Here is a 12325-nt window from a genome sequence, read left to right as displayed (position 1 = left end):
TCTTAAACACATTCTCCCGTCTACTGTGGCGGAAAATAAGTTCTCTCAAGACAGCGATCTCGTTTACGGATTGAATATACGGGTGTTTGCGCACTTTCTATTGCCTCGTGAGATTTTCCTCCAGACTACGTGTCGCTTCGAATACTTTCCCAGGATTCAACAACCAGAGGGGGTCAAGGGAGCGCTTGATACTGCGCATGACGTCGATGGTGTCCGATCCGACTTCTTTGACAAGTGACTGTTTTTTACCGAGTCCAACACCGTGCTCGCCCTAAATAATGTAGTTAGTAGTGATAATAGAACAATCAGGACGTTAATAATATCCACACAGCGATAAAGGGAGGGTTTTAGAGCAAAAGCAAAGAAGGGAAGGAAGATGAAGAGGGCTGCAAACTTACTGTGCAGGAGCCGTCCATTTCCAGTGCAAGATTAACCATGTCATACACGCTCTTTTCCACCTTCGCCCGCTGGGCAGGGTCCTTTTTGTTGTACAATATGCTCTCGTGGAAGTTGCCATCTCCAATGTGGCCGAGGATACTGGCAAATAGCCCTAGATCATCCATGTCCTTCTTTGACGATTCTAGTTGTATTTCTTAAATCAGCCAAAACTCTACAAATCCCGTTTGCTTTTATTTCCTTGCACTTTTTCAATTAAATGGCAGCCGGGTGTAAAACTTACCGATAATGTCAGGGAGCCTAGAGAGGGGCACTGCAACATCCGTAGACCAAATATCATCTCCCTCCTTTCGAAGCGCCATCATGCTCCAGAGAGACTGCTTGCGTGCAGACCATAGCTCCTGAGCTTCCTTGTCGTCCTTTGCAAACACGAAAGAACTGCTGTTGTTTTTCTTAGCAATAGACTTGGTCGCTTTGATGTTATCAGCGACGCCAGCGGGCGATCCTGAAAATTTGAAGAAGAGCGTGGGAACCTCCTTCCATACGCGATTGGTACCCCCAGCGCCATTAATAACTTTCATCTGCACCTCGTCAAGGATTTCCATGCATTGGACCGGAACCCCGGTGCGGATGACCCTCATGGCGGCAGAAGCGGCATCACGTATGCTCGGGAACGTGGCCACGCCAACCCTCGTCTCTTCAGGCAGTACAGCGAGCTTGAGAGTTATTTCTGTGACAATTCCCAGCGTCCCCTCAGATCCTACAAACATCCCTGTTAAATTGTATCCCGCTGCGCTTTTCCGCGGGCGTCTTCGTGTCTTGATGACTCTCCCATCGGCCAGCACCACTGTCAGGTTGATAACCCAGTCTTTCATAGTCCCGTAGCGAACAGCATTGGTGCCGCTGCAATTTGTCCCAACCATGCCTCCAATCTTGGCGGATGGGCCCGGGTCAATGGGAAAGAAGAGGCCCGTATGTTTGATTTCCTCGTTCAATTGCATCCATTGAACAGACGGCTGGACGACAACATCCATATCATCTTCATGGAGCTCAATGACCTTATCCATATGGACAAAGTCGATGCTCATACCCCCGTGAGGCGCTGAGAAGTTCCCCTCAAGGCTACTACCCCCCGAATAAGGTATCATGGGCATCCGATACTTGTGGCATATTTGGGCGATCTGGGATACGTCCTGGGTGTTCTTGGGATAGGCCACGGCGACGGGTAGTTGTTCGCAGTTTATTGATGACCATTCCGAATATCCATGGAGATGCAGGTCTTCATCGTCCGTACTTATCGCATCCTCTCCTAGCAAAGTGCGTAATTCGGCAATTGCCTGCCAACACCACGGATCTCGGGTTAGTCTGCGGACATTTGTATGCATATTAAGCACCGTATATACGTGCACATTGTAAATGTGTGTAAAATTGTGTTTGACATATTTTTACTTGAAAGGGATGTTATTGCTTGCTTTTTCTAAATCCTTCGTCGTTCCATATTTTGGCTCCGCATCTATTCGGCCAAATAGCTGCGAAACGCCGGGGACAGAATCGTTGATACCAAGCGCGTACCCGAGGCCGCCAGCAATGGTTGCTAGAGCGAGAGCCTGAACAGCTCTGAAGGAAGATGAATCTGGAGCTGCTTTTTGCGCTTGAGAGCCAGGCGCACTGCTGCTATTCCATCGACAGGAAATTTTCTGTGGGCGTTGTTGAAGACCTCGCGCACGGCAGTAATATCCCACCCCTCGCCGGCTAACGGTTGCGGCAATTCGGCCGAAGGGTCTCATGGCGGCTCGTTTCTAAGCGTTTTGTATGACTAGGTATTCGTTGTAACAATCAATCAATCTATAGTTTAGGATAGGTGTGAGGAGAATTAAAGGGTAGTTAGTAGTTTAGACATTCGAATAGATCGAGCTGGTGCCACGCGCGAGTTTCGGACAGTTTCAATATATTTCTTTTTTCTCGGCTGTTCCTGTTCCTGTCATATAAATATGGGGAACGATTTTTGCGCGGCCGGGCGATGGTGGCGCAATTCTACTTTGCCCTATTTATTTATCTTTTGACTGCGAATATTGGAATACAATGCTAGATGAACGGTAATGTTAGTTTCAATGTTAAACAGAATTCGACTCAAAAGTTTGTGTGTGTGGTATTTAATCCGGATTTCTCGTTGAAACAAACCTGCGATGATAACCGAGAAAACTCCTCCTTCCCCTAGATTCTTGGAAGCACCCTTGCTAATTAATATGTTGTTAGATGAATGTTGTTGCCTCAGTAAATCAATTTCATCGATGACTTCATGAAATACGGGATATAAGACTGGTTCTTCATCTGCGAAACTCAGCCGCCCAGGTAGCCCTATTTCGAGCCTTTCAAGTCATTTTCGAACGATGAGACGTGAAACGCTTCAGTTCCTGTGGTCAGTATTTAATGAATTCGCGAAGTCTGAAAAGAAGAAACTTTACTACCCATGTGCTGACGAATTCTAGGTTGGGCTGGTTCAAGTCTTGAAGCGAATGGTATGGCTCAAAAGTCCTTCTGGAGATTTGGAAATGTGCTCTGTAACTACCCCCCGGAGCAATTTGACAATTGTCACACTTAACATGGTGATTGTTAAATGCTATTTGGAGCCATGCATGACATTCGCTCTCAATGCCTTGCACAAATCCTACCGCTCCTACTTAACGCAATAACGGTACATATTCATACTCCGACCTGTGGAATGCAAAGCCTCCGCCTTGAATCAAGACATGAGCTACCATATATCCATACAGATTGACCTGCAGTTTAGGGAGAGCCAAGCTATTTTTTGGAGATATGCGCGGAGATGCCTATCACATCCGCTCCCTGGAGATTATACAACCATTGTGCAGAGGACGTGTGCAGAGACAATTTTATATACCTGGTTACGGGAGGGATAAGCGACCGGCCCTAAGAACGAACCTGGAAAATACAATGGCAAAAATTCCAAGCTCAGCGCATCCGGACCCTGAGTGATATGGTCCGTCACGCCGGAAACCTGCTTTGTTTAGCCATAGTCGGCTTCGACACTATGTATGTATGTTCTCTTCCGGACAGCTAATGTACCTACAATCAATCTGTCAACTGTTTGATGCCGCTAGGCGGTTGGCGATGCTTGAACTGGTGGCTCTACATGCTGGTGGTTGGAACTACGGGCAACCATGCCATACAACCGGATCAAAAAGATGAAAAAGATGCCGCACCCGGCCGGAGCTGGCTATTTTGTGTGTTCCAATGAAGGTATGTTGCTTCCTTTCCCCAAATACCAGTGACCAAGCGGCAAGTGCTTAAATGCTTGCCTGTGGAGGTGACCCAAATAAGAATGTAGGGTAGTCTATGATATGACAAATATGTTCCGATGAAATATATAACTAGTCGATCCAGGAAGCAGAAAACTTGACCTCGCTAAGTGCGCCACTTGACCTCGTTATGTAAGCTGACCTCGCAAATGTGGCCCGTGCCACTACCTGACCTCACTCAATACATCTTTTCTTGTAATTTGAAACCACTCAATTATTTATCATCAATTCTACAATCAATTTAAAATCAATTTAAAATCAATTTAAAATCAATTTAAAATCAATTTAATACTGAAATTATTCTTGAATTTAATAGTAAAGTAAGTATTTATATAATTTACACTGAATTGATTATTAATTGATTTTCAATCAATTATTAATTATTTAAATATATAGATTGAATTTATTTTTATTACTATAATTAATTAACAATTAATTCAGAATCAATTTAAAATCAATTTAATACTGAAATTATTCTTGAATTTAATAGTAAAGTAAGTATTTATATAATTTACACTAAATTGATTATTAATTGATTTTCAATCAATTATTAATTATTTAAATATATAGATTGAATTTATTTTTATTACTATAATTAATTAACAATTAATTCAGAATCAATTTAATACCGAAATTATTCTTGAATTTAATAATAATACTGAATTGATTATCAACTGATTTTCAATCAATTATTAATTACTTAAATATATAGATTTGTGGCGGGCTGCGCCCGATCAATCATATAGACTATTCTGTTACACTTCATAGATTCTTCCGTTCCACTATTGTACACATACACCCCGATTCTCAGCCATTCTCAATTGCCGATTCTCAGCTGCCATGAACGCGTATAGATTCTTCCACCCCGGAGCTTCATCATGTACACTACTATATATGTGTATAGATATTCACTCTGATCACTGATTTCTACACTTTCTCTTTCTTTTTCTTCTTTAACATTTTTCTCTTTGTTATATAAGATCTATTAATATTATACTGATCTATTCAGCATAGGCCTCTTATACTAGAAAAATATTCATTGTCTTCTTATTAAGAAATAATTATTTATGCATTATCTTCTCATCAGAAACAATTATTCATCAAGAGATATCTGAATATATAACAATGTATAAGAAATAGAGAAACAGTTAAACAGTTAAACAGATACTGAGTTCTTAGATAAAAGCTGCTCATCAGTTATTCTAATCTTATAATAAGATTTTATAAAGAGAATGTTAGTGAAAGATCTGAGAGTTCTGACACTCAGATGTATGAGATATTTATATAATTACACTTCTTCAGATTTCACAGATATCATATATTCAATAAATGATATAATTATGTCTAATAATAATATGAGAGAATCTCTGAATATAAGTATAGATACAGTATTATAGTGACTCTGAGCAATGTTAAAACTATAATAATAATAAATAGCTAATATACATGCAACTTAATAACATCAATATAAAGAGATTTAATAATTAACTCATGTAATTTCAATATCTATAGAATTAAATATAAAAGTACTGAAAGAATGCTTAGATACTTCTGTATATTTTAATACTTTCAATCTCACTCTCTACTCATTATGAAGAATGAAAATGCTTATGAAACTGAGTATAGATGAAGATGTCATCAGTTCATTAATTAATCAAGATTAATATATCAATGAATGATTAAAAGATTACATAAAATAAAAGTTTCATTCATGAATAAAAGTATATGAATCAGTATTGTGAACATCTGATAATATCATGAAATATCTTGATATTCTGTTTCAAGACACTGTTATGTAATAGAAAGTATTAGATTAATTATAGAGTATTTAACAGAGAAATACTTCTTTTACAACATTCATCTCTGACTTTAATATCAAGATTTTAGAAGTAGATAATCAATCTTGAGAGAATTGAATGAAGATTAGCATGCTTAAAAAGACATTAACTTTTAAACTCTTACAGACTCTTATAAGTGCAGGTGAAGATCAGACTTATAAAGACTTCTACACACAGCTCTGAATAATAAATAACTGTCTTATTATAATGTGACGGAACTGAAGCGGTGACTAGTCAGCGGCATTATGTAGAGATAGTTGTTTGAAAAGCTGTATGAATAAGCTTGACTATCTTGCTTGAATAGTGAGCTCATAGGCTACAGAGTTATTGCAAGAATATCACAGATGTGATACTTAGTATACTAAGAAGATTGTATGAGACACACAGTAACTCTCATATATATTTCAGTAGAAGAAAAATGAATCACTGACTTCTTTAATAAGAAGTCAGCATCTAGCTATTCTATATAGACAATGAATGAATACTCTTCTTTCATTTCATAAGTGAGAATAGCCAGAGCAATATCTCAGCAGCATCTTATTATCAAGAAAGAGTAATCTGCTAATCTCATATAGAAGCAGAGTTCTTATATTTATTAATTAAATCTTTCTATGATATATCTGAATAATGTTATAGAGTGATTGAAAACTAGTTCAGACAGAATGAAATTATTTACATGAAATTAATAAGCTATGTGAAACTGTAATAAGATCTTGATATAGTTAGAAGTATAACAATGCTCTTCTTTTTAAGAGTATAGTCTTAATACTCTTAAGATTACTGAATTAGAAATTATCTTTGTTGTATAGTAATAGTTATCAACTGATTGACAGTACATATACTGTGTGTAGTATAAAGAAATAGATGAGTTTTTCTACTGACTGTATAGATCTTTCTTTTCTCATCTTCATTCAAATTAAACATGTGATAAGTGAGTTTCTTATATATCAATTTGAAATGTGAAAAATGTAGTTAATAAGTGACTTACAGATCTCTCAACATATTTCATTCTATATATGAAATTCTCTGTAAAAGTGATGTATTTTAGAGATAAAGCTAACAGTAGTGACAGAATTTTTTAAAAAGATCTCTTCTCTCTGTGATATATTTTTCTTCCCTCTCTCTCATCTGTAATAGTGAGTGCATGAGAGCATCATTCTTAGAAGATAATAAGAGGCTTATTCTGACATTTTCTAGTGAATAAATGTCTTTGTGATGCAGCTGTGATCTTCATGACTATCAAGAAAGCCAGGTTGAAGACAGTAGTGTTAATAAGTCATGAGAGTATCACTCTCATTGTCACATCTTCTCCTGCTTCTCTTGCAGCTGTGATGATAGTTGCTGTGCCTTGCAGTGAGATGTCATTTCTTCTGTTAGCTAATGTGTCTGTGTTCAGTTCATTCTCTGCTCTTCTCATTACTGTTGCAACACTGCTCTCTCTCTCAGTCAATATAATAGTGTATGACTCTGTATAATCATTCAGAGAGAAACTCAGAGAGAGCTTGATTCTGAAAACAGTGACTCTGAGAAGCTTAATCTATAGTTCTTCTTCTACAGCATGTCTGAGCCCTGCTCAGAATACTGCTGAGTTGAATCTGCAGAGTTCTGTGATTTCTTTATCTTCTCTCTGTAAGAAGGCTCTGATGCAGTCTCTGACTGACACTGCTACTTGTCTGCACTGTGTTAAACAGCTGAAGAAGAGAGAGATTTTATATATCTGTCTCTTCTCTCACTTCTATTATTTCTGTTATATCTGTAACAATAACTCCTGTCTTTCTGTAAGTATTATCTTATAGAAAGACATCATATCAGCTCTGATAAGAAGTCTAGATACTCAAGCAGTATAGAGTAAGAGTCTCAGAGCTTTAAGTATTGACAGATTCTGTCAAGACTGAAGAGATCTCTCTTACTCATCTGTAAAAGAAGATGAAAGTGTGAATCTTTAAGATGAAAAAACATCTCAGAATAACTAATCTTAAGAAGAAATCAGCTGATGCTGCTGTTAAAAGTACTGTGAAGATTAATTACTGATTAAAGAGAATCTCACTCTAATTAAAGCAGATAACTGAGATGCTTTATAAGTTAATAAGTTAATATTTTTATATATTTCTTATACTCTTCTGCAGTGCTGCAGTACTAACTTCTTGACAGATAAAGATATCAGTATTAAAGACTTCAACAGTGAAGAATGAGTTTAATGAGAATATGATTATTAATGAGTAGACTCTGGTTCTTCTTTTTACTTTTTCAGCAGACTGTAGTTTTATTAGAATAGCAGCAGTCTGCAGATTAATAATATTAATCTTTTTATTAATTTTCAATATCTTTTTTCTCTAACTACTTCAGGAATTTTACACTTATATAGTCTTATTAAACTTCTAAAAAACTCTTTGAGAGAAAATAGAAGAAGAGTACTACAGAGTCTACAAGATACTGACTTATTACTGTGAGATTATCTCTAAAAAACTCTTTAAGAAAAATAAGAAGTCTTAAGTAGTATTTCTTATTTAATGTCTCTGATATATAATAAGACAGTCTCTACTAGCTGTCTTATAGCTTGTAATCTCTTTCTCAGTATTTTTCAAATACTTAAGTAATTCTCATGAATTCTCTGACAATGAATAATCTTTTCATTTAATAAGATATTGAAGCTTACTGTAATATATTCACTTATTCAATATTTTCTCTATAAGATATTCAGTATTACTTTTAATCTTAATATTATCTGACTAAGACAGCTCTGCTCTGAGATGTTACTTATAGAGCTTTAAATAGAAAATATGAAAAACAGAATGAATTGATTTCAATTCTGTGAGTAATTTTAACTCATATATCTGCTTACTCATCACTCTTGTTACTGAGAAAGATTCTAGCTATCACTTACTAAGCTTTTTATACAGTCTTATTATCTTAATATTCTTTGTTAAAAGTAGTGCTTGATTCTCTATTAAGAACTTCATTGAAAGATGTTTTAAATTATAGTATTTTATCTATCACTTCTGAGTGCAGTGAATGCTTTTCATCACCTTCTTATAAATTTTATTCAAAAGTTTTAATCTCACTTTTACTTCTAGTACTGAGAGATACTCTGTTCTCTGTATCTATCTGATATTCTAACTGTCTATTTCTCTCTTTGAAATGTCATCTGTGATGTCACTGAGTAATGAAGAATTATATTCATAATAAGCATAGAAAGAAGATATCTTTAAAATTGCATTCTTTATATTATTATATACAAATTTAGTGATCAGAAGATATTTGAGTCAATTATTCTGATAATATAAACAGAATACTTGAAGATGCTGTTCTAGTGTCTGATTCTGATGTTCAGTCTGACTATCTGTTCATGAATGAAATGCAGTACTGAGAAGATGTCTTATTATAAGATGATAGTTAAAAGCTGATCAGTATTTACTAATGAAGAGAAATTCTTGATCTGTTATTAATAATTTCAGAGTACTGTGATTATAAATAATAGTATCTAAAAACAGGTCAGTCAATTCAGAGACTTTAATCTTTTTATAAGTAGAAATATATCTGATTATCTTTATAAAGTAGTCAATAATAACTAAAATTGAATCATATTCTTTGACTCTTGTTAACTTTAGCAGATCAACTATGAAATTCATCAATAGATTCTATCATAAGCTCTTTAAAATAGACAGTGATATTAACTCACTGTATTACTTATACTGTGAGATCTTTATCTTTTAACAGATATTATAAGTCTCAATATACTCTTTGATATCTGTCTGAAGCTTGTCTTAAATGTATTTACATTTTAGAAGCTTCTCAGTCTTCTCTAATCTGAAGTACTCTGTATGAGAATTATTATGATAAATTCTTAATAACTTCTGACACACTGCTCTGCTATAAGAGATAAAGACTGAATTATTCAGTAGTAGAAGTTTACATTCTTCTAGTTATCAGTAACTTGATTTCTTAGCAGCACTGTCTCACTCAGAGTCTGTCTCTTTCAAGTTTAAACTGAATTCTTTCTTCTTTAACTTCTGAATTTAAGCTGCAGTAGAGATGTCTCTCTTCTATAACTTATTAATAAATTTCAAAAGTAGTTAGATTGAAAGATTGTAGACTGTTTTATTCTTTATCAATTCAATAATTGTAAGATATAATATAAGAAGCTTATGATCTTCAGTATTAGTTCTCTACAGAGATCTGAGTTTTCTTTCATCTTCTATACTGAGTTGCACAGCTGTCTTACCAGCACTGTTTCTGAGCTTCAGAGAATCTCAACTCTCTGCAGCCAGCTTCTTCTACAGTAATAGCAGAGATTCTTTTATAGAATTCTTCTTCACATCAATGATATTATAATCAGACTGTCTAGACAGTGTATCAGTGAGATTAAGCTGATCTGAATGATATTGAATATAGAAATCATACTCTGAAAGCAGCTCTGCTCATCTGACTTGACATTCTGTCAAGCTCTTTGTTATTAAGAAGTAATACAGATTTACATAATCAGTGAGAACTTACACTGAGTACTTACTACTCTGAAGATAATGTCACTAGATCTTAAAGAATTTGATAATTGTTAACATCTTCTGATCATGAGTATCATATCTTCTCTGTGTGAGTGATAACTTCTTGAAGAAGAAGATCACTGATCTTCATTTACAGTGTCTTATAGACTCTGTGAAAAAGTCTTCTCTCACAGATAATTCATTATCTGTTTTTTCAGAGATGATTATTCTCTGATTCTTTCAATGTTGAAAGATCTCTGATGTTAACTGTGAAAAGATTTCACAGATCTCATTCTCAGATGCATCAGTCTTACACTGACTAAGTAAGTCAGAGTTAAAGTGATTCAGTATTGTGACATCTGTGAAAGCTTGTTTCAATTCTGTAAATATCTGCACAGTGTCTTGAGTGAGAATAAACAGTTCTGTTTTTCTGTCTTTCACACTTCTCTTTAACAGATCTGTAAGAGGGACAGTAATCTGTGAATATGCATAGATGAATTGTCTGTAGAAATTCATAAATTCTAGAAACATCTACATCTCACAGTATATCTGTGACATCAGTCAGTTCTTAATGACAGAGACCTGGCTTCTGTTCATTGAAATGCTATTTATCTTAATAATATAATCTAAGAAATCAATCTCCTGCATGTAGAATGAGCATTTTTCAGTGTTTATATAGAGTTGATACTATCTCAAGCAACTCAACACTTTTTAAACCCCTTTTGCGAAATCATAAAAGAGGAAATAGTTTGAAAGAGGCATGAATATTCTCTGATAGTCAAGCTGCTTTAAAAAGACTTAGAAATAGTCAGATTCATAATAGTCAAATGAATCTTGAACTGATCTTAAACTCTGTTTTGAAAATTCAAAAGAGAAGAACATCAAAGCTGATAATTCATCTGCACTGGGTTCCTGCTCATATGAATATTCATGGCAATGAATTGGCTGATTCAGCTGCAAAAAAGGGTGCAGAATTAAGCAGATCTATTCAAAAAGTTGTGTCCTGGTCTTTTATAAAGAGAAAAATAAAAGAATCTTGTTTAGACAAGTGAAATGAAAGCTGGCAGAAACAAAAGAAGAGTATACATTATTCAAGATTTGAAACAAAACCCAAGTGGAAATCTTGTTCAATTAAATGTAAAAAGAAAATATTCTCATCTATAATACAGCTAAAACTAGAACATGGCTATTTCAAATCTTATATACAAAGATTTGATGATAGATTTGACTCAATAGAATGCTCATTCTGCAATGCAAATGAGAATCCTGAGCATATTGTAATGCACTGTGCGTTATACAATAGTCTCAGAGTCAGATTGAAAGAGAAGTATGATCTAAATCAATTAAATATGAGATTCTTATTCTCAACTGAGACAGGAATTAAATATTTAATATACTTTCTATCAGAAACTCAAGCAGCTACAAGAAAATGACTAAACTCAGAATTATCTGAATATGAAGAGGAGGAAATCAATCAGATATAGTCTGTTAAAACAGCTATATACTATCTTTTAATAATTTGTTTTGTTACAGTCTTTCTTTACTTTATCTTTTCCTTTCAATTTCTTTCTGTCTATCTATTTAATGTGTCTATCTTTAAGACTGTGTTCTCTGTTCCTTTGTTATGATATTGTCAAATGATTTCAAAGTATCAGAAGATGTTAAAACACTGCAATTTGTAAACAGTTTTTATATTCTGAGCTGGAATTTTCTGATTTTACATATCTGAAATTGATGAATGTATAATAGTTAACTTTACAGATATAGGAAAAACCCTGAGAACTAAAAGTTCTCAGGTAGATGTCATAGTCTCTGACTGCATACATCTATAATTGAAGAATAATAATAATAATAATAATAATAACACTTTTTAAACATGAGTATCATGTTCTTTCTCTGTTTTTGAGAAGATTAGAATGTTGTCTATGTATACTATACAGAAGATGTTGACAAGGCCCTGCAGTGTCTTATTTATATAGACCTGAAAGATGACTGAAGCATTACAAAGATTAAAAGATAAAACAAGATATTTAAAATTACTGTACTTGATACAAAAAGCTGTTTTTCAAACCTTGTCTTTGTTAACTCTGATTCTATAATAGACATTCTGTATATCAATCTTTGAGAACATCTTTGTTTCAGATAATTAATCAATCATCTTGTCAATTAATAGTAATAAATAGTGATTCTTAACTGTCATCTTATTGAGGCCTCTGTAGTCTATGCATAGACATAGCCTATCATTCTTCTTAAGTACAAAGAGTATAGATGTCTCTGCTGAACTCTTTAA

General features: G+C 34.6%; 1 protein-coding gene across 1 annotated transcript; it reads right to left on the bottom strand.

Annotated features, from left to right (window-relative positions):
- Positions 1-97: 97 nt before the first annotated feature.
- On the bottom strand, positions 98-2183 carry BDBG_00774 (D-lactate dehydrogenase (cytochrome); the record flags this gene model as incomplete). Its single annotated transcript, XM_031720033.1, has 4 exons — positions 98-271; positions 399-580; positions 680-1733; positions 1869-2183. The coding sequence occupies 4 exons, from the start codon at positions 2181-2183 to the stop codon at positions 98-100; spliced, it is 1725 nt and encodes a 574-aa protein (XP_031576021.1).
- Positions 2184-12325: the final 10142 nt, after the last annotated feature.

Source organism: Blastomyces gilchristii (assembly GCF_000003855.2).
Source record: "Blastomyces gilchristii SLH14081 genomic scaffold supercont1.1, whole genome shotgun sequence".
Taxonomy (NCBI): Eukaryota; Fungi; Ascomycota; class Eurotiomycetes; order Onygenales; family Ajellomycetaceae; genus Blastomyces; species Blastomyces gilchristii.
Note: the sequence above shows the minus strand (reverse complement) of the source record. Positions and strands in the feature narration are given on the sequence as shown.